Here is a 23,062-nt window from a genome sequence, read left to right as displayed (position 1 = left end):
CTTCTCCAAGTGCCATGAGATGTAGGTTGAGGTTGAGGTTGCAAATGTTGACTTGTTGAGGTATGAGTACTGTAGTACTACATTTATGTATGTATGTAGTGTACATTACATACCTACTTCTACTTATATTATAGATGGTAAAATGGGATGGAACAAATTGCGATGTGAAATGAATAAATTTTATTTCCATGTATGATGGTAGATGGATCATCTCATCTCGCGACGTCGCGAGCATAAAAAAATATTCTGAGCCTTTGATTTAACAATCGGGCCATAAACATGATTAATTATTTACAATTGTACACATCAGCTGAACTAAAATGTAAGAAAATAACAAAAAAGAAAAATAGTAAGTAAATGTTGCAAAGCCGCATCGACTACTAGCTTGAAAAAAGTATTGGAAAAATTTATAAAACGTTATAAATTATACATTTTGGAAAATGTTGACTCGATGTCGATGGCAGTAATCTCGCTATTTTACATATCTTCAGTGCTCCATTTATATGCTTCTTCTTCGACCGCTTCTTTAGCTTTCGCTTTACCCAACCATTTCACTTCATATCCGTTAGATCTATCCACTCCATCCCATTTATGGCCAGGTGGAATTCCAAAACGATTTTGAGGATAAGTTCCTTTGTATTTTGGCTTAGCACCTGATAAGGAAATTTACGGAGAAATACATTATGTATATGAAAAATATAATAGAGCTTCAACGTTTAAATGAATGTAACTAACCATCAGCAGAACTATCATCGTTCAAATTTCTTTTTATTATTGCTAGTGGATCTCCATCGCGTTCCATATTTCTTAAATGTTTGTCTAAATCTTCGTCATCCGCATAACGAGCCAGAGGTTTCGACATTTCGTGCAATGCGTAAGCCAGTTTTTCGTTTTCGTCTTCGATTTGTTTTAATCTGGAAGAAGAAAAAATCATTCCAATTATGACAGATATTTACATCTAGGTATTACTTTAATGAACGTCGCATATCCACTTCCACATACCCTTTTCCCCATTGGTAGTATTGTTCTGCGGTTGGTTTCTCTTTATTTTCGTCATTTTCTACATTGGTTTTCCTATCATGCCGCTCTGATTTATTTTTGCTACTTGAAGACGAATATTTAGATTTAACTGTCTCTACTGGAGTTATTTTTTCATCTTTACTGCGCGAAGAATTACGATCCGACGAATATTTTTCTGATTTTTTAGTAATTGATAATGAACTAGAATTTTTTTCGGTTTTCTTTTTACTATAATCTCGATTTCGTTCCGGAGAAACACCAAAATCAGATTTCTTTTCCCTGTGCTTCTCTCTTTTGTCGATGAGACACTTATTTTTCCCATCAATATTCTGATTAGAACTATGCGAAGAAGACGAAGTACTTGAAGAGGATCGTTTTGAGACTTTTTTTCTCGGGGATGAATGACGATTTTTCTTCTTTTTTCGCGTCATATTGCTATCATGTGAAGGAGAAAAATCTGAACTATTCTCGTGCGTTTTCTTCTTCCTTCTTGACTCATGACTTGGAGAAAGAGAACGATCTGAAGAGCTTTTGTCTCGTTTTTTCTTAGCAGAAGAATAATCGCGTGTTTTGTCGTCTCTTTTTTTGGTTTCCACCAAACCTTCTCGAGAAACGCGATTTGATAAATGCTTACCTAGTTTTTTATTTTTGTCAGATAATCTACGATCAGGTGAAGGAGAGCTGTCTGAAGAATACTTTGATCGTTTCTTCTTCGCAGGTAATGCATCATGGTCTTTTCTCTGATTTCTGGATTTACTCCTATTTGGAGAATGTTGCTCTTCATGTGAATACTTATCTTTATTGAATTTTTTAGAGTTCGATTCCTCATAATCTTTCAAATTTTTCGTTCTTCGAGGTGATACACTGTCATCGGATGAATACGCATTATTATTTCTTTTTCTGTCTTTCGATTTACTCGTATCTGGAGAATGTGACTCTCTAGGCGAACACCTATCTTTATTGACTTTTTCACTTTTCAATTTCTTATCTTCCTTGTAATATTTCATCTGTTGAGGTGATAAGCTTTCATCAGATGAATACGTATGACGATTTCTTATTAGGTCTTTCGATTTCTTCCTATCCAGAGATGGCGATTGTCTACGTGAATGTCTATCCTTAACAAGCTTTCCACTTTTCAATTTTTCATCTTCTCCCGAATGTTTCTTTCTTTGAGGTGATAAGCTTTCATCGGACGAATTCTTACGATTTTGATGGCGAGATTTCTTCTCTGTGAATATAGTATCATGTCTTCTGTGTTTTTTGGTGTTTAGGGAATTGGAATCATTGGTATTTTTTAAATGCGCTTCTTCTCGTACAGCTGACGACTCTCGATAGCTGTGATTTTGGAGTTTACCCGATCTTTTGTCCTTCGAATTCGATGCATCATTAATTCTTGAAGTTGAATGTTTTTTATACTTTTCACCGCAATCTGTTATTGATCTAGGTTCAACAGTGGGTGAATCATGTCTTGATTCAGTATCATCATAAATGTGATTTTCCTCATTGGGGTCACGTTGATTTCTTTTGTGCGATGAATTTTCGGAAATTGCTGAAAAAAAAATAATAAAAATGAACAACGACAACTGCAACTGTGTCGCACGTATTTCAGGTATGTAAACGTGTCGTAAATACTGATTACAATTTCGATTGATTTGAAAAAACCAAAAAACATTTACCATCATTCACTTGTGGTACAGGAGCCCATCGATCGCTAGTTTTATATGCTTCTAAACGTTGTATTGTTTTCGGTCTTTCATCAATAACGGCTGCAATAACGGGAGCATCTTCACCGGTCTCCAAATCGAAGTTTTCTTCGGTATGATGGCTGGTTAAATCGTTATCATCGATTACTTTGACATTTGCCCTGAACAAAAAGTATTAAATTTCATCAAACATGCCGCTCAAAAATAGCGTTTTTTTAAAACGAAATATATTACGTATCACGTTTACTTACCGCTTAATCGGTTTTTTCTTAGTCTTAGTCTTAGTGTTAGATAAATATTTCTTCAAGTATTCCTTTTGAGATACGATTTTTTTCGAAGATGCTTTCTCAGAATTCATTTCTACTAAAATTAATACAAGATCATGTTTAAAAATTATGAAAAAGGGGACAAGGTTTGATTTGAATTTAGACAGAAATGAAAAGCTTTTTCTCTCACATCATTGATCACACACATAACCTACTACTTCTTTTTTTTTTTCATTTTTTTGATAAAAAAAAAATACAAAACAAAACAAAAGTCGAAAGTTGAAACTTGATTAAACTTCAGCCTAGCTTTTTTTATCGTCGTTTTTTATAAACTGAAATCAAGTAACGACCCTGAAGGAGATTTGAAGAAATAATTTATCTGGAACACGAATAGAATTCGCTTGGCCTTACTTGAGCTCCTTTTATCTTTGTTCTCCTTCTCTTTCTCTTCCTTCTCCTCCTTTTCTTCTCACTTCTCAGTTCTCAAATCATCTTCATCTTACTTTCCCCATTCCCCTGTTCATCATGAACCTCTTCCACACTTGCTGATTTACTTTTCAGTATTTCAGTTTTCTGTTTTTTCATCTTTGTACTTGTAGTGATTGTAGCTAGATTGTAGCCTGTAGGTCCTCACAAGGTCCTCTTTAGTCGCGTCTGAGTGCGTCCGCCTTGATCCTGTGTAAAATTTCGGCCAATTATAAACGGAATTATAGATGTGACTACGGGCTAGTGTTATCGAAATTTTCGAGTTCGTGTTGAAAAGTGTTGGTGTTTGCTATACCGTATTCAAGTATTTCGTAATTTTTTCGGTGAGGAAAATGGTGTAGATGATGTTTTTGTACTTGCATCATTTTAGCAAACGATATTGACTGCTGTGTATCGAAGTATTTCATGCCATCAGAAGAGCGGATAGAGAGGTGATAAGATGTTTTGTGAAAAGATAATCGATGATCGTGGATTATCACCGCTGCATGATCATTCAACACCAATTTTAACTGTAATACCAACTGTATCAAGAACTCGACGAAATCATCGTTTTCATCCGTTTTCACAACAGCAACCATTATTGTACAGGCCTCACTTGAATCTGCCTACCAAGGAACGTAGTCCATCACCTCTTCAGACCGGAACTCATATTTCACGTTTGTATCCAGAAATCTTAGCTCATATATTTAGTTACTTGGATATCAGAGATAAAGGAATTGCCGCACAAGTATGTACAGCTTGGAGAGAAGCTTCTTATCATCAGTCAGTTTGGAGAGGAGTTGAAGCTAAACTCCATTTACGGCGGCCGAATCCTACGCTTGTGAATAGTCTTACTAGTCGAGGTATCAAACGTGTTCAAATACTTTCGTTGAAAAAGTCATTTCGCGAGATCACTCAAGGTATAGGTAATCTAACTTCACTGAATTTGAGCGGATGTTTCAACGTTAGAGATGATAATCTTCATCAAGCTTTTGCTTCGTCCATACCAACTTTATTAAACCTTGATTTATCATTGTGTAAGCAAATTACTGATAAAAGTGTTTTAAAGATTGTGCAGTCGTTGGAAAATTTAGAAAATTTGGAGTTGGGCGGATGCTCGAATGTTACTGACTCGGGTTTATTAGCTATAGCAAACGGACTCAAAAGACTGAAAAGTTTAAACTTACGTTCATGTTGGAACGTTTCTGATCAGGGTATACGATTAATAGCTGGTCAAACTGATAAAAAGACTGGTAATTTAACGCTAGAACGGTTAGGTTTACAAGATTGTCAGCACTTATCCGACGAAGCGTTGAAATGTATTTCCATAGGTTTAACGTCTATTACTAGTATTAATTTGAGTTTTTGTATTAACATTAGCGATGTAGGTTTAAAGTATTTGGCTAAAATTCCATCGTTACGAGAACTAAATTTGAGCTCTTGTGATAATGTGTCAGACGCCGGCGTAGCGTATCTAGCTGAAGCAGGTTCACCTATTACTTCATTGGACGTTTCTTTCTGTGATAAAGTCACTGATCAGTCATTAGATTATATATCTAGAGGATTATTTAATTTACGATGCTTGAGCTTGACTGCGTGTCCTGTATCTGACGAAGGCATTTGTAAACTAGCCAAAGCACTGTCCGATTTGGAAGTGTTGAACATAGGTCAGTGTACTAGGATTACGGATCAAAGTTTGTTTGCCATTTCGGAGTCGTTCAAAAATCTAAAATGCGTAGATTTGTATGGCTGTTCGAAAATATCGACTGATGCTCGACAAGATGCTGCTGCCAAGTTGCCATCTCGTTGTATCTTAAATTTAGGCCTGTGGCCGGTGAAGAAATCCTAGCTACCCTTTATTTTAAGTACATACATCGGTGCACGTACATATACCTTGTATGTATGAATGTATTTTCTTCTATTTTTTTTTTTTTTTTTTTTTTTGCAAATGTTACATTCACTACCAGCACTGTCATTGTGATATTGAAAGAGCTCATAACGATTTTGATTATCATTATTTATTATTACGATTTAAAATTATATTCATTTTCATTTTTTATTATTAAGTTTTTTGTTTCTTGAATTTTTGTTGGAAAATAATTCGTTGAGTTTGTCTTCTATTTTGGAAATATTTTCCAGTTCATTTCAGTCAAAGCTTCATTGCAAATTCATCAATTTTTTTATCATTTTACGCTTATTTTTTCGTTTTATTAATTATTTTCATTTTCTAATTATGTTGTATTTTTTGCTTCGTAGTTCTGTTTTTTTCCCATTATTATTTATTCATTGTTATAATTTATTTATCTGTTCTTATGATTATTTTTAAATCAAAGCGCACGAATTTGTTTTGTTGATGAATGATGCTACAGCCAGTTACCGAATTAGCCGCTAACCCAGCTGATAAGCTGTTTTTTTCCCCAAAATTTGAACTGTACAGTATTACTTTCATTCTCTTTTCTTATCCATCGATGTAGAATTTTTCGTAATTTATTTTCTTTTGGCTGAAAACCCAGTATGTTATTTCATATCTTATGAATTTGATTATTGTATGTATTTCAGTTCGAAATTAGAAATATTGTGTATTTATTTTGTTGTCGATGTCATTTTCAATGTTTTTATTTCAACGTCTGTACTGTGAAATTAATTTTTTGCGAATCATGTTTTTTTTGCTTATGACGCGTTTTTTGTTATCGATTATGATTTTTTTAAATTTATATGTTTTTTGATAGTTGAATTTTTTATAACTACGTTTCATAACTTTGTGTATGTGTGTTTTTTAAAGAACTTTTTCAATATCTTATTTACGATACTTCCCTAAATACCAAGACCGACAAAATTGAAGAAAATGGAAACATTTATCGAAGGAATTCATCGTTTTCAAAATATTCTGTTTTATTTGTCTACTTTCTGTGTCATAATGTTTTTAAAAAAAGTTCAAATAATTGATTGGTTATTTTTCGAAGGTGTAAACGAACTTTGTAGTGTCTGAATGAATAAAGATTCAATGCAATTTTTTCGTATTGTTTGTATTATTTTCAATAAATTGATATTTCATTAATTCTCAAGTTTTATTGTTTAATTTTGTAGGGTTGTAAATACGATTAATGGTGAACTTTTATAGGTGCACATGAATGCATAGTAAGTATATTTATTATTTAGGTATTGAACGAAAAAGGAAAACGAAATAAGCAGGTATTTTTGAAATGAAAAATCGGTTTGATGATTATGTAGGTCTACCTCTATTCATCTGGTCAGGCTTGTTTTTTGTGTTCGGGATTATTTCTTTATTTATGTAAACTACAGCTACGTAAACCGGTTACTAATCCAGTCTTGTTTCTTTCCGAATTTATAATATCTTTGTTTTGAATTAATTTTTCGAACGAAAGTTCAGCAGTCCCCGGAAAAGTTGGGAAGGGGAGGAAAACGTCCGTGAAAATCGCGTGCATCACGATATTATGGCCGCAATGTTTTCAAATATTGAGAGAGAGGAAGAAAGCTGTGCATGCAACCAATCTACTCACGTTCATTTTGAAAAAATATTATTTCAAAAATAGGTACGTTTTTCGTATCCGTCGATAGATGAATCGAAGAGAATCGGGTTGAGTAGAATATTGAACAAAAAAATTGTAAGCACTAAGACCAAATAAAGAACGACTCAAGTCGATCAATACAAAAGAAGACAGAAAAACTTTTGTTTCCATATCCGGTTCGGTGTAAAATTTCGTCGGATACCTTCACTACCCCGATAGTTTGTTGAAAGGCATGCGAGGGAAGAACCGAATACAACGAAACGATAAAATATGCGACTAGATGAGCTACATATGGACCCTGCACATTGCATTGTGTAGTCCTCGCACAACCTATTCCTACCACATTTTACGAATACTTTCATCCGAAAAATACCACTTCTACGTATTTTTCTTCTGAAATGTAGACAGTTCCCCTTCATAGAACACCCTTTGTGTTACAGAAAATAGGTATAATGCTTTATTCTGCAATGAATACCTAGACCTACCCATATTGTGTATACCGTATAGAATAAATGAATGATTTGTTTTCGTACTTTTCTCTTTGTATGTAGGTATGGGTATATTCAACTTTTTTTCCTTCTTACAGCTCAAGGTCGTCATTCTTTTATTAGGTACGTTAGAAGAAAGTATGGCCTATTCAAACGTAAAACGATTGCGAAAGCGTAAAATTCTCAATTAGAAATATTAGATAATGTGCTATTATATGTTCAGTTGATAGATTCGCCTTTGTACCTGTAGCTAAAGTTTTTCACTTGCCTGTTTTGAGCATGAATCATGGAAGAATAACCATTAAATATCTAGGTATACTGATGATGATGGAAGTACGAAATTTACTCGATTTGATTTGGTTCATTTTTGAAAGGATATTTTTGCTATAATACGTAGGTACAAGGTACATCTTATGACATGATTGCCTCTTGCGGCGAGGTAAGTAAGTACCTAATTGTAAGTATACTTATTCCTTGTCACTATCTGACCGTACTTTACTCCTCAATAATAGTCGTTTACCTTTTTCAGATTTCTCAATTTAAAAAAAAATACAGTAGGTAGGTATTACAATAAATAATAATAAATACTGGTAAAAGAAAAATATGTTGTCTGCATGCAAATTATTTTTTTCAATTTCGATAAAATATGGGAAGCTGCGTATTTCTAGCACAGGTATTTCGTACTTTGGTCGCACTTCCATTCAATCCACTCTGAACGCCAGTAGTTTGAATACATAGGTAGAGGTACATACATATACGTACATTCAACATTGTCACATCGACCATGTACTGCGTGCGGGCAAAGCCTTTTTCACTCCTCGGCGCGTTTTCTAAGAAAAACATGAATTCTATTCGTCTTTACGAAATAATTGGTCCTTAATTCATAATGCTACGTTGTGTTGGCAAAATTATGCTTTCTTATACAAAAATCATCCTTTCATTCAAGTTTATTTCGCGGGTTTTACGTCCTTCATAGACGTACAATGCTGGAAGAAAATCAGTCAAAACGAAAAATGAAGCCCTGTTATGAAAATTGATCTCCAACAGTACCAATACCTACGCAATATACCAACTTACATACTCGTAAACATAGAATGAGATATAAGAATAATCAGAATTTTCAACTACCTAGCACAAGAAGGGATAGTATACCTATTTCCTGTTTTTAAAATCGTTTATTTTATAGGTACCTACCTAGGTAGTCACTTATTATTGCGACAACAAATTTGTAAAATTGAATTAGGCGAACTGTTTATGATTGATTCTATAAGACGATTATCAGAGAAAATTATAACTGTAGGTCTAGTGGCCACAAAAAGTATTGGTACGTCTCACAAAACTTGCTATTATTTTCAAGTTAGCATTACTACTTCAAATTTTTGAGGTAAGTAATTGAAAAAATGAAATTACTATAGTGTATGTGTATCTTATAGGAAATTAAATTTCCAGCAAAAAATCCATTGCCACTTTTATTTTTTGTCCATTTTGAATCACGCTGTTTTCAAAACTGAAGCCTGAAGGAGCTGTAGTCTTACTAAAACAAAAGAAGGACTGTGTTTTTCCCCAATTAGTTTAACTCCTTCCATTTTGAAAATATCTCAAGCGTACTCACAAATAATTGTGTTTGGAAGCCATTCAATTCTTCACAAAAAAAAAAAGGTCCTTTACACATTTGAACAACCTTCCTATCTAGACAGTAGACACGCAAGCTTGAAAATTAAAAAAAAAATTACCCCACTTTTTATTTTGGCATTTTAAACATTTTCTTGAATACCCTACCGTCCACCCTGTAGATAATAGGCGCAAAGTGATTGAGATTTTTTGGCAAAAAAATTAACTTTCCTATGAGATGTAGGTAAAAGTATATTCATTTTTTTAGCATTCGTTTTTGCGGAAGTGAAAATGAAAATGAAAATGAAAAAAATCGAGGCAACGTTTTTCGAATTCGTTTAAAATTAGTTACCCAACGAAAATGAGATGGCAATGCTAGCCTAGCGTTTCAAAATGTTCTCGCGAGAGTAGACCTTAATCATTATAGAGAAGGGAAACGATGAGAGTGCACCTGCACGCTATGTCAGTCTTTTAGAAGGTTGATTGAACGGGTATCTGGGAACAGGGAGGTAAAAATACTACAAGAGCTAAGCGGAATAGAAGACAACCGACAAAGGGTCGCCAAGGCACTGGCACGCCTCGCCTCTGACATTATTTCGTTCATTTATCCAATGTAGCCTGAAGGCATTACGATTCTCAGTTCTGTTGAAATGTTATATTCTGCCTTCCCTCTACTTTCGTTTACGTTATCTGACATTCCTGACCACTAGTTCATTTCCTAGCTTCGATATCAACCATCAGGTGATCGCAATATCACGATGAAGTGAAGTAAAATTTGTAAAACTCGAACAAAAACAGACTCATTAGGTAATAATTTATTATTTGTGAGAAATTTAACGTTTAATTTAACCTAAGCTCTTGTGATTTCAAATTTGTATAGTATACCTACTTACGTTGCTACTTCACGACTCTTTTTATCTTTTTGGTAAATGAACTAAAAGTCAGAGGGTGAAGAATTAGGTAACAGGTATTTAGTTTTACAGCGAAGTACCATCTTCCATCTCTCATCATGCGTCTACCTAGATACCTACCTGGTTTCTTTGATAGGTATACCTATAGGTTTAGGTACCTATCAATTTTTTTCAAATTTTTGTTTTTCTTTCATACCTCACAGGTCATAATAATATAAGTATTCATATAATCCATAAAATGAAATCACAAGTATACATTTCAAGTTCCTAGTACCTAGTACCTACATATATGTATGTAGGTTGGTCGATAGGTAGAGGTACGTATGTAGTGTACTGATAGAAGAAAATATGGGGGAAATGTTTAATGCGCATTCAACGTTTTATATTGTTTATACATGAACACAGTTTTACAATAAATAAATTATAACAAATGCGAGATGCGATAACAATCTTAGTAATTAACATGTAATAAAATATATAGGTAAAGTTCAACCCAAATAAATATAATATTAGAATTAGCGGCAACATATGGCAGATCAAAGAGTAGATAGGTAAGTTTATATCAAAAAGAAAGAAAAACAAGCATTCAATGTTTCAAAAATTCAAAACAAAAAAAACTTCAAGTAGGTATAGAATAACTGAAAAACATTGAAATGAAAAAGGCTAAATACTTATACAACGCAAAAAAAGAGATCAAAAGAGTATAAATTTTTCTGGTTCATTTTACAGTGTTTAAATCATAGAACGTACGCATACGCATATTTCACCAGAAATTTACCAATTACAATTCATTGTTTTCTCGCAGAATTAAAAATTAAATAACTGACATAGACGTACTTATGTGTTATGTATTTACGAATGAAGTACCTACGTATTCGTTTAGGCAGTTCAGAGCTTGGACAATAATTCAAATCGCAACTCAGGAATGACATTTGCTGCCATTGAATTTTGAATTGACTAATTTTTTTTTAGATGATATAGTTTTCTATCAATAACGATATTGAATCGACTTGATTTTCGTCAGAATTTTGATTTCCTATAAAATTTTATAAAATGATTGAGCCAGCTCCGGTACGTAGGTATATTGTATACATATTTATTGCAACAATTAAAATTATGAATATTTTTACATCGTAAATTGATTACGTTTTTAAACTTTCCAGTCTTGTTATAGGTACCTACTTTATAACTAAATGGTTACGCGATGTCAAATAAAACTTTTTTGTTATCCATCAAAATGGTTATTGTTACTGGGTGACCAAGAATAATAGGTTTCGATATGTTCTGATAAGCCAAAACGGGAAAAAAATTCCTTTAAGTAAAAATTGGAAAATGGAATAACAATCGAGAAAAAGTGCTTTCGAATTATTGTAACAATCACTCAAACGCCCATTTTTTACATAATTATTTAATTTTCTAATTTTCAAAATGAAAATTTTCTCTCCTTTTTGATAACATTGAAATCCCTTATTCTTGGTCACCCGGTATGATTGATGATATTCATGATAGCAAATACAAATTTACTACATGTACTCGTACGTAGCAAGTATTCATCTTTTGGATCACTAGCATATTTTAAGTAATGGACGGTAATTAATGTATAGGAGTAGATAATAAGCACCCCTCCTCCCAGATATGAGTATATGTAGCTCCAGGTGTGCAGATAATCTAGAAATTACCTTTTATTTTTCGCTCATTTTTACTTATCCTCAATCTAAAAAGAAAATTGGATTAATCATCTACTAGTTTGCTAAACAGCTTTTAGCAGAACAAAACTAAAATCAAAATACTCAGGCGATTTCAAACTTATTTTTTAAATACGAAAATATTAAACATTTACCTACTCATTATGCACAAATAGGAAAATTTTACTATCGCAACTTTGACACCACTTTGTGATTTATTGCTCATAATTTCGTATTACATACTTTGGTAGGTAACAATACTACGTTCCATTATTACTAGGTAGGTAGGTAGGTAGGTAGATAGGTAGGTAGGTACCCGTATTAAATGAAAAAATTGCAATAGGCATTTCCCTCAATTATGAAAATTGTTATACACATCCTGTTTAAATACCAAAATTGAAAGAAAAGATTATTTATGTTATGGCAAGTAAGTATTAGTTTGAAATTTCAACAGATGAATTAATTTTGCTGAGAAAAAACGAACGATAATTTATAATGAACGAATGAAATAGAAATTTGGCGCTTGTACATATTAATAGGTAGGTAGGCATTATTGGGATAACAAATACTATTCATAAATTTCATAAAATACTACACAACCCTAATAGCGGATCTGAGATTGAAATGCTATCGATTAATTTGTTAACAATTATATAATTCTAATCAAGCAAAAGAGTAGTTGTATATACGTCAGTTTCAAAACAATAATATGGATATATTACATTAAGTATACACTTAGTACATACAAGATAATTTTATATAAACAAAAAAATTGGTAAGAATAATCATGTTAAAATTAATATAAGTAGTAAACATAACAAATGTATAAAAACAATCAATACCAAAATTTAATTAAAATGGTAATATTGTTGCAATTGGTACATGCCACCATTTGTTTTGTGTTTTATAAAGTCATTTTTCCATTTTCATGATAATACATATAAAATGTGATAATATTGAAATGCACCAGACTTCTTCCATTTGTATAATTTTTAATAAATAAGAACACTTTCGAAATGCAATTCTAATGTAAAACTACGAGTAACAAAAAATTAAGGGAATAAATAAAATAAAAATAGAAGAAGAAACTATACACATCTATAATCAGGTCACTCTGCTATAGGCGTTTATGTTTCATCTAAATGAAGGAACTAAGTCACTCACAATTGAAAAGTCTGAGAAAAAGAAGAATATCAATAAACTTAGGTAAATTAATTGTAACTTAATTGAAAACATCTTCATTGTATAATTGTACCGACAGGATAATGAAAAATAAAAATAAAGGGGGAAAATATAAGAAAAATAAAAACAATGACATTTATTGTACGACTTAGAAAATAAAAAGGATATGGTTTGGTAATCAAATAATATTCACTTGAAAAAAACGAAACAAAAAATAGAAATAAACGAAATAAAAAGTGGTACGAAATTTAATTGTAAGTTTATTACAACTTTATTTAGAAGAAACTTTTCAGGAAACTCGCTGGTCCAGCCTGTGATTTGCGTAAAAAAATGACAAAAACAAGAAAAACTAAGATTAACGAAGAAATAAAAAAATTAAAAAATTGGAGACTTTATTTTATTTCTTACCTCTTCTTCTTTTTTCTTTTCAGTAGCCGTCGCTTGCAATTTTTTTAGTTGATTTTGATACTTTTTCAATGATCTGAAAATATTTTCGATTTATCATTAATTTATGATACCTACGAATAATTCAAGCTGCGCAGAAAAATTCAATAGCGTAGGTGGGAAATGAAGAAAAAATCTGAGTGTTTTCATCGAAAACCATAAACGATTTCGCCTTCAATCTATTGATCTGGCAACCAAAATTGCTTTAGTGTTGATGAAGATAATATGTAGGTCTGTTGTAAGTAACTTAAGACGTACATAATACATATGTTACCGTTAAAGTATTTACTCCAGGTAATGTATGAAATAACTAGTTATTTCATACATTAACGAAAAAGTGTGAAATCGGATTTTATTCTAAACTTTACCTAGTTATTTCATACATACACGAGGTGTGCTTAGTTAAAGTGTGAATTCAATGAATGAACTGTGATAAAGTAAGAAATGAAGGTTAATTCAAAAGCTAGAACATATATGAGGGGTCATTCCACGGGGGGATCGGCGATTTTTTTGAAATTTTTCCTGTGGAAAGACCTTCCGAAGGGATAACCAATGGGGCAATGGCAGAAATCGCAGCCCTCTAGCCCTTTTTTAAAGGCTGCTAGGGGTTGTCAAAGTTTTCAGTGAACTTGAAATATTATCCATTTCAGCAGTGGATTACTCGATAACCGCGATAAGTTACCTACCTACCAAAATGGAACTTTTTCCAATAGTTAGAGGTTTTGAACTTTTGAAAGGCTTTTTGGTGATATCATAAAAAATCAGTGTTGCCACTTTTTTTTAATGAAAAATTAGCTTGAAAAGTTTCAAAACGTAATTTTCATGTCATTCCGACTCTCAGAAATTCTGAAAAAAAATATTATGGACAACTTTTTATGTTGAACAGCATATTAAAAAAATGGGATGGCATTATGTCGTAAAGTCGATTTAAAAAAATTGAAAGTTTGAGAAAAAAATGTGATTTTTGATTTAAAACATGAAAAAAAGTTTTGACTGGTGAAGATGACCCAGTTGACCCCTACTTTTACATATCCGTTGAAAAAGTTGAAAAAATAAACGTTGCCATGTGTAAAAAATGGAATGAAGTGCAACTCAAAGTGTCATGCGAGCAAAAAGTGCTGTAATAAATAATTTTTTTTCAATTTTTGGAAGCTTTTTTTGTCACTAATGTTTTTTATCATGCTCAAAACTATATTTTTGTTATAAAATGATTTTTAACCGCTCATTTCATGATTTAACTGATCACACCTAGCTATTTCATGGAATAACTAGATTTTTCATACATTACCTAGGTGAACTGTGAACAATTTACTTGAATTAAATACTTTTTCGTTAATGTATGAAATAACTAGGAAATAACTAGTTATTTCATACATTACCTGGAGTAAATACTTTAACGGTAACACATACATATAGGTACCTATCATACACATGTATTGCTATTGTGTAGGTAGTAGGTACAGCATTTATTGATCCTCACAGACGATATGATCATGCTTTATTCATCCAAAATAAAAATGTTGTCTTGATTAAATTGTTACTTATCTGGTGAGAAAATCTTCGAAAATTTAGATGATGAGTCGCAATAATTATAGACGATGAGGAGACTTTATACACATTTATCATGGAGGTCACGGTAGGGTGAATTCAATAAGAAATCCCCAAACCACCCAACAGCTTTAAATTGACGCTAATTGGAGTGCATCAATTTAAATTTGTTAAAATTTGCCAACATTTGAAAATGAATAGGAACTAAGATTGTTTAGATCTTTTTATCCCCAAATATGTAAATTACCTACATAAAATATAATATTCTTACTCTTGAAGTTCTCGTATTTGTTTATCTTTAGTGTTCTGTTCTTCCTGGCTGACTTGCATCACATCTAATAACCTTTCCATATCACTCTGAGCACGTTTTGCTTCTTCCTTCGCTTTCGTCAATTCATCAGCCATGATCTCCATTTGTTCTTGTAATTTCCTGATTTGTTGTGAATCATCTTGCGTTTGTCCTTTATTTGCGGACGCCTGCAATTATTTTTCAAAAATTTTTCATTCATTAATGAGTTATTTTTAATTTATTTTTATTGTACCTACATAAACAATTTTCTTTTTTTGCTGAACTAGAAAAGTTGGGGAAAAAATACCATCATAAAATTGTTCCAGTAAGCACACATAAGTGAAATTATGGAGTAAAATGTTGCATGAAAATAATTTGATCATTTTTTTTCACTGAAATTTTAAATTTTGAATGAAAAGGCATTCTGATATCGCGCATTACATATGAATACCTATACCACGTACAGGGTGCATTGCATACATAGAAATATCGGGTGCCCCAACTACCTAAGGCACTTTGACGAAAACGCAGAACAGTTTTGCGCTTGAAACGTGAACGTAAGTTGGTAACACAATTTTAACACTCGCGTTACGCATGTGTTGCCAACTTATGTACTTACGTTTCAAGCACAATCCTTAGATATATCTATAGGTAGTGTTGCGGTACCTGTCCGATATTTCCACGCACCCTGTAGTTAGGTACCTAATTCAATTTTTCACACCTCATAATGTTACATAATTAAAACGAATCTTACTTTTTTCAACTCTGCTTCCATATGGTCAAGGCTTTCTTTTTTCTTCTTAAGTTTATTTTCAGTATCACTTAATGCTTTTTCTTTTTCATCTATTTGTTTAGCTTTCGCTTCGATTGACTTCCTATTTTCCTCGAATTTTTTCTGTTGCATTTGTAACTGCTTACGCTGTTCTTCGATATGAGCTTGAGCCGCCCTCAAGTTTTCTTCGTTAGACTTCGATGTGCCAGCCGAAGAAGTCTGTCTTGCACTCAAATCGTTCAATTCCAACTGGAAAAATATTTGCAAATATGTGTGAAAATTTAAAGATATATATAAGACTGCTAAGTATGCGTAGGTAATTTTTTCCTAAGTGAGTAATCAATTTGAAAAAATGGAATCATAAAGGTAGGGTCGTCTGTTAACGTGCAAAAAAACGATGTCCGTAGCCCAAGTGAAAAAAAAATCGTCAAATTAATAGTTCTTACAATTCGTGCATTTGCTGGTAGTTTTTCCACCAGATGACCAGAGACTTGTTAATTCCTGAAGTTGTAGTTACATAGGCTGGTAGTTTACTAATAGCAATAGTGTGTTAGGTAATACATAGGTATAGGGTATAGGGTGCGCAGAAATATCGTGTACCCCTAAGAAAGTTTTCTGCCAATAAATATTTCGGTTGGTCACAGTGAATGATAATAATGATAGCACATGATTGGTTGTTGGACTGAGATGATAACATTCCACCAATCATATGCATCAACATATTTCGCGTTGCCAACCTATATTTTTAATGAAAAACTTTCTATGGGGTTCACGATATTTTTGCGCACCCTGTAGGTTGGTAGCTAGGTGTAGGTACCTTGGAGCACGCTATGCTATCACTTCTGTTTCGAAGTGAGGTACCTACTAGAAGAGACACATAACGCGAGGACGATTTTTATTTCCTGAATTTTGATCAAATTTGGAAAAATTTTTAAGGATTCTCAAGGATAATTACTAATTAGCTAGGTACTGTAATTTTGAATGCTTGATAAAATTCCCAGCTTGAGAACTGCAAAATGCAAATCCTCAGCTTATTTTTTGAAAAATGAAAATATAAGCCTCATTTTTTTTTTGATGAGTAATGATTAATGAATATTAGCTTGGATGATGGGGGGGGGCGTAAGTAAGTAAGTAAGTAAAAGTAATAGTAAACATTCAAAAAAGTCTGTAGGTACCTGTGTTCTTTGGAATTCTTGCATAACTTGCTCTAGTTGAGAAATTAACCTATCTCTTTCAGTGGTAATGAGTTTCAACTCTTCATGGCATTTATCCAGCTCATTTAATAGTCGTTGTACGTCTTCTTTTGCACCGGAAGCGCCAGATTTTTGTGAATGGAGTGATTCTTCCAAAGTAATGATTTTCTTCTGCAATGATTCTTTCTGTTGCCTAAATTCATTATGAGAACTCTGCAGTTGTTTTTCTAAAGCTTGTACTTTCTTTTGCAATTCATCTTTAGTGGAAGCATATTGTTGTTGAGCAGCTTGTAGCTGCTTTTGTAGCTCATCAGCTCTCCTCTTTTGGGATTCAATTGCTTTGACGTGTGATCCTTGATCAGTTTCTACCTGTTGTTTGTCTTTCACAAGTTGCTGTAATTGCTTTTGTACATTCAAAACTTCACCATCTTTTTGCTGTAAATGCTGCTGCAAAGATGCAATACATTCGTCTTTACTTTGAATGACTTGCTGCAATTTGTAAATTTCAGAATCAAGTGATTCACGTGACTCAGCTTGTTTGCCAATTCGTTTCTGCTCCTCTCTCAAGCGATTGGCTTCCATTTTTTCATAATTCAATTGCTGCTGCACTTGCTGCAGATTTTTCTGGAATTCTACTAGCATACCCTGCGATTTTTCTAATTGAATTATCAACTGATCTCGTTCATTGATAACTTTTTTCAGTTCTTTGTCTAATGCATTACATTGCATGTTCTGCTTTTCCAGCAAAGTTGCAGCTGCATCTCGTTCTTCTATTACTTTATTTAAATCTTGTTGCATTTTGGCATAGGCTTCTTTAGTGCGGTCAGAACCTTGTTTCAATGAAATTTGTTCTAAAGCTCGTTTAGCTTGGTGTAGGTCTGTCTCCAATTTGAACTTTTCATCTAATATCTTATTATTCTCAGACTGAGCCTTCTCTAGTTTTTCCTGCAAAATACCAATTTCGGTAAATGCTTTTTCATAATCTCTATTTGCTGCATCATTAGATTCTTTCAACTTTATCACTTGGCTGCTGAGCTTCTCTATATCTTTCATCAGCTGTTTAACCTCATGCTCTGCTTTTTCTTTCTCTTTGAAACACTTGTCCAGTTTTTCTTCATAACTAGATATCAACTTATCATCAACTTTTGGCTTGGAGTTTTTCAGTGTGATGTTTTCTTCTTCTAATTTCCTAATGTTTTGCCTCAAGTCATCAACTTCAGTTTCCAACTTTTGTCTGTATGTCCTTTCCATTTTATCTTTGTACCTTTCAGATTCACCTTCACTTTCCATTTTGCTGTTCAGTTCACTCTTTAGTTTACCATTTTCTTTCAATAGTTTTTCATTTTGATCTTGTAACTTTTCGTGTTCAATTCTCAAACGTTCTATTTCATTTTCAAATCTTTCTTGACATTTTGTTAAACGACTCACCTCGCTTTCACATCGCTCTAATTCAAGCTTTGTTTCAAATAATTTATTCTCCAACTTGGCATTATTTTGTTGTAATTTCTCATTCTTCTCTCGTTCGAATTCCAATTTGCTTTTAGTCATCTCATAGCTTTCTCTCAGTCTTGTGTCGTCTTTTGTTTGTGCATCTTGAGATGAAAAATAGAAACTATCACGACTGGAGTATTTTGAGTCGTCTCGTTTGCTAACTTCAAACCGATCAGATTCCATTTGTGCTTTTTTCAAATCTTTTTGCAGCTTTTCATACTTATCATACATTTTTTCCAGCTCAATTTTTGTATGAGCCAGTTCATCCTGATTTTTCGCTATTGTTGTTTCATACTTGGTTATCTGCATACTAGATCTGTGCAGTTCAAATTGTAATCTATCTAGTTGCTCCTGAAGTTTATCTCGTTCTGTTTGTAACCATTTCGTTTCCATTTGCATGTTATTCTGTTGTTCTTTGATTAATGCCATGTCATCGGCCATATTATCCATTTCTTTTTTATATTTCTCTTCATTTTCTTTCACCCTGCCAAGTTGCAGTACTGTTCGGTCATACACTTCTTGTAGACTTTTCAGCTCTTCTTCTAATTTATACTGTTCCTCGCGACATTTTGAGACTAATAATTGACTTTTGTTTAATTCCATTTCAAGATGAATTTTATCAGTTTCACTAGTTTCTTGTTTTGTTTGTAATCGATGTAACTCAGTTTTACACCTATAACAGAACATACACATGCATACTTAGTTCATTTTAAGAAGTAAATTAGGTATGTATTACCAACATGGGAAAATATGTAGGCTATTGAAAAGTTTGGAACAATATTTTATCCCCAAGGAATGTGCTTGAACTTGAACAAAAAGCTGTCAATTTCAACTTGTGGCATGCTTTGCCTACATGTAGCAGGTTATGCAATTATATTAACACTGGCAATGTATTAGTAGGCGGCATAAGGATTAAGTTGGAAGTTATGTTTGAATTTTTTAAACATGAATACAATACAATACATATTATATTTTTGAAACTAAAAGGCAAATTTTCTAAAATTCTTGGAAATTTTTATAAATGAAATTATCAAAACAATTTTCAGTTTTAAACCACTCAAGTTTTGAAAAATATAAGTAGGTAAGGTAACTATGTATCCTTCGACTAAATTTTAGCATAAGATGATTAAAAAACACGTTTTCACTCACACTCTGGCGTGCAATCAAAATGGAAGAAAGAAGAGCAGAAGAACATTTTTCATTTTAATATACACTACGGCTCCTGGCACAGAGGCGCCGCGCCGTGGCTAAGTTCGCTTGCGCGCAGTTGGTGTTTTTCTATACTCTCTTGAGCGCAATCGACATAAAAAACCCGGGAATAATGATGTGAGAAGTGGAAAATAGATACTTCCATTTTCAGAAATGGTAGCGTGAGAATTGTTCTAAATTGAAATATTACTTTTTCGATATAGGTAGGTAGGTATGTATATTAGGCGTAGACTGACTGACATGCTATATACATACAACTTTTCAATAAATTTTAGATTTAAAAAATTACCGTTCATAGCGATCAATCATGCTTTCGAAATTCTTATTTGCGTTTTCTTTTTCTTCTATGGCTTTTTTCAGCGATGTTTGATACTCATCTAATTTTTCTTTGGCATCGTCTCTTTCAACCTAGAAATAATGTTTCAGTCGAATAAATGCGCTATCCGAATTAATGAACATTTAGAAGAAACGAATTAGATTTAATAAGCACACGCTATGATTATTAAAAATAGGTAGGTACTTATCTAATCAAGTACATATGTGCATATTTGTTTGGATTGAATTTCGACCTAGGTACTTTTAAATTGCTACAGTTCAATAAACTTACGTGAATCTTTTGCACAGATGATTGCAACTTTTCCATACGTTCTTTATACACTTCTAATTCCGTATGTAAAATTTCCTTTTCTCTCTGCGTCTTTAAGAGTTGAGATTGTTGTAATTCTATTCTATCGTGCAGATCTTTTATTTCACTCTTAGCTTCATCTCTTTCCTTTTGAAGTCTTCCGACGAGTATCTAAGACAAAATGTGAAACAATTGTTTTGAGCAACTATTTGCGATTTAGTTTACATACATATTTTTTTAAAAATTGAGATGATTAAGTAAAGTACATACATAGGCAATGGGTATGTATTAATTAATTATATAGGGATTCGCTCATGGTTTAAATGATTGTCAACTAAAAAAAAATATGCAATTACTCATATACATATGTGTATAGGTACTTATTTAAATTCAATTCTGCAATTCAAACTACATACGTATGTAGGTACTTGATGTATTGGCTAAATAGGTTTTATTTATGTAGGTATACTGCACAAAATTTCAGAAACATGAATCTGAGGATCACTTTTTTTTGAACCACTATAAACTTTATTTCTAGTATAATTCACGGTTACGCCCTTCGACCTGTTGGAAGGACTGAAGGTAAGATCTACTATAATAAGTCATAATGATCGAAAATCGAGAACTAAATAGAAAGTCAAATTTTTATAGGTAAATGAAGTACCTACCTACGAATTTTTCAATCTAAATTTCAAAATTACATACACGTATCCACAATTTGAAAGTTTTTCCTCTCTAGTTGAAACCAGCCATATTTTTCAAGTTCTTTTTTGCAATTTTAGAATAGGAAGCTGCCTATTTTAAAAACGAGTCGAATATTTATACATGTAACTTTTAAAATTAGGTATTACAGAGGTGCGGTGCTTTATTCCTTGACTTTAATTTATTGCAAACTGCTATCGTCAAAGTGACAGGTAGGTAGTACCAACATGCATTTTGTTAAAGAACCTATAAATTTCTAGTCACTGTAGAACAGCTGTGAAACTGAACGTACACTATCTTTACTAATAACAGATGATTAGGCAGAATTGTAATGAGAGTTCTTTTTGCTATAAATTTATAAATTTATCAGAATAATGTAAACATACGTATAGGTCTAGGTACGTAGGCAATTTGAAATGTTTTTCTTTCCAATTGACGTTTTTCTAACAAAACACGTTACTGCTGGTATTGAGTATGAGTAATGGAAATATACATTTACCATACAACATACCTACAAATGTGAAAACGTGCATGCAATAAAAAAAAAACTAAAAGATAAAAGTGTTGATTATAAAAATACACCTAAGTACATATAAGCTGAATGGCTTCGTAGGTGTAAATCTTAATGTACATGTCAACTTATAATAAGTACCAATATCAATATACGAATTATGAATACACATTATAGGTAGGTATCCACTTCTAGTAGGTACATTTCAACTGCAAGTACACTTTGTTCACATTTTCAAACATTACCTACGTGCAAATGAGCAATCGAATTTCTACGTGTTAATAAATGAAAATGCAGATGTCTCAAAAACTCAGGATAGTACCAACTTTTAAAACTTTCAAATGTTTAGATTAGTAGGCCTTACTCGGAATTTCTCAACACTTGCTTCAATGAAAAGAAAACTTTTAGAAGTATTGGCTTATACCATTCAGACTTTTCAATTCACTCCAGTGCATAGGAGTACGTGAGTAAAAATACGATTATAGATGTTTATTTCAACTTTTAGTATAATGAATATGAACTACAGGTAAGGCCCAAAAAAGTAGAACGAAGACAATAATTTTTACGATACATATTTCCATTATGACAAAACACAAATGAATCTTTTAAATTCACAATCAACCATTAAAGTATCTTGTATCATACGTCCCATTTCTTACAAAACAGAATTGCAATAAATTTCCAAAAAGTTACCAAATGATTCAATTTAAATTTGAAATACAGAAGAAAAAAATTGAAAAACTTTCTCTCAATAGATATAATATTCCCATGTTTCGAAATTTGTACTTATTAAAAAAAGTTGTATCCGCCATATAATAAACCCTGAAAACAATTTCCTTTAGGTATAAACATTTACTATCCTGTTAAATTTGTGACACCTTTTTTGAAGCTATCATTGAACAGGGTATGTAATTGGGGAATTTTGTCTTTCAAAAAAAAAACTAACCTGAGTTTTTTCATATTTCTCTTGATAACGTTCAGCTTCGAGTTTGATATGGTCTTTTTCTTTTTGTACTCTCGTAGCTTGACCCAAAGCTTTATCTAACTCAGATTGTATGTCTTCATAATCAAACTTGTACTTTTCCTTCTCTAATTGCAACTAAAATTATGTTTTTGTTTTCAGAATACAACAATCAATCTTATAACAATACCTAATTAAGTTCGAAAGGAACTAGGTACCTATGATTCGCCTACATCAAAAAAATTAAGTTTTTTTTTTTTCGAGAGACTTCAAATAAAATGTTTAAAAAATGTATAGGTACACACGATGTTTGCACCAAACGTGACTAATGTACACAGACATATTACAAAACATAAATAAAAATTTGCCGCATACGCAATTGTATGGATTGTAGAAAAAGTGAAACATAAAATTCAGAGGCAGACAGCTGCGTTATTAATTTCAAAAGTATTTGTT

At 32.5% G+C, this 23,062-nt stretch overlaps 3 protein-coding genes across 6 annotated transcripts in view; 1 reads left to right on the top strand and 2 right to left on the bottom strand.

Moving 5' to 3' along the window:
- Positions 1-165: 165 nt before the first annotated feature.
- On the bottom strand, positions 166-3,239 carry LOC135831801 (BUD13 homolog). Its single transcript, XM_065344583.1, has 5 exons — positions 2,975-3,239; positions 2,697-2,884; positions 1,003-2,569; positions 736-914; positions 166-653 (listed from the first exon to the last, which is right to left on the bottom strand). The coding sequence occupies exons 1-5, from the start codon at positions 3,079-3,081 to the stop codon at positions 478-480; spliced, it is 2,217 nt and encodes a 738-aa protein (XP_065200655.1). The 5' UTR covers positions 3,082-3,239; the 3' UTR covers positions 166-477.
- Positions 3,240-3,446: 207 nt separating this feature from the next.
- Positions 3,447-6,513, top strand: LOC135831802 (F-box/LRR-repeat protein 14-like). The gene has a single exon (XM_065344584.1). The coding sequence runs from the start codon at positions 3,915-3,917 to the stop codon at positions 5,301-5,303; it is 1,389 nt and encodes a 462-aa protein (XP_065200656.1). The 5' UTR covers positions 3,447-3,914; the 3' UTR covers positions 5,304-6,513.
- A 3,841-nt stretch (positions 6,514-10,354) lies between these two features.
- Positions 10,355-23,062, bottom strand: part of brp (bruchpilot) — a 33,961-nt gene continuing 21,253 nt past the window's right edge. For 3 of the 4 annotated variants that reach the window (XM_065344578.1, XM_065344581.1, XM_065344580.1), the window contains 8 exons: positions 22,592-22,744; positions 20,415-20,603; positions 20,097-20,215; positions 17,090-19,271; positions 15,897-16,163; positions 15,125-15,330; positions 13,270-13,342; positions 10,355-13,172 (listed from right to left, as the gene is read on the bottom strand). In XM_065344578.1, coding sequence (XP_065200650.1) covers positions 13,137-13,172; positions 13,270-13,342; positions 15,125-15,330; positions 15,897-16,163; positions 17,090-19,271; positions 20,097-20,215; positions 20,415-20,603; positions 22,592-22,744 — 3,225 coding nt within the window. In that variant the 3' untranslated portion in view covers positions 10,355-13,136. The remainder of the gene's footprint in view (positions 13,173-13,269; positions 13,343-15,124; positions 15,331-15,896; positions 16,164-17,089; positions 19,272-20,096; positions 20,216-20,414; positions 20,604-22,591; positions 22,745-23,062) is intronic. The other variant, XM_065344579.1, reaches the window with a different exon arrangement.

Source organism: Planococcus citri, chromosome 1 (genome assembly GCF_950023065.1).
Source record: "Planococcus citri chromosome 1, ihPlaCitr1.1, whole genome shotgun sequence".
Taxonomy (NCBI): Eukaryota; Metazoa; Arthropoda; class Insecta; order Hemiptera; family Pseudococcidae; genus Planococcus; species Planococcus citri.
This window is presented reverse-complemented; position numbering and strand designations above follow the sequence as displayed.

Excerpts from the sequence above, each read along its gene's own strand:
- LOC135831802 (XM_065344584.1), top strand. The coding sequence starts at position 3,915 with ATGTTTTGTGAAAAGATAATCGATGATCGTGGATTATCACCGCTGCAT.
- LOC135831801 (XM_065344583.1), bottom strand. The coding sequence starts at position 3,081 with ATGAATTCTGAGAAAGCATCTTCGAAAAAAATCGTATCTCAAAAGGAA. Across the intron at positions 915-1,002 it reads TACTACCAATGGGGAAAAGG|ATTAAAACAAATCGAAGACG; the intron begins GTATGTGGAAGT and ends TTCTTCTTCCAG. Across the intron at positions 654-735 it reads CGATGATAGTTCTGCTGATG|GTGCTAAGCCAAAATACAAA; the intron begins GTTAGTTACATT and ends TTTCCTTATCAG.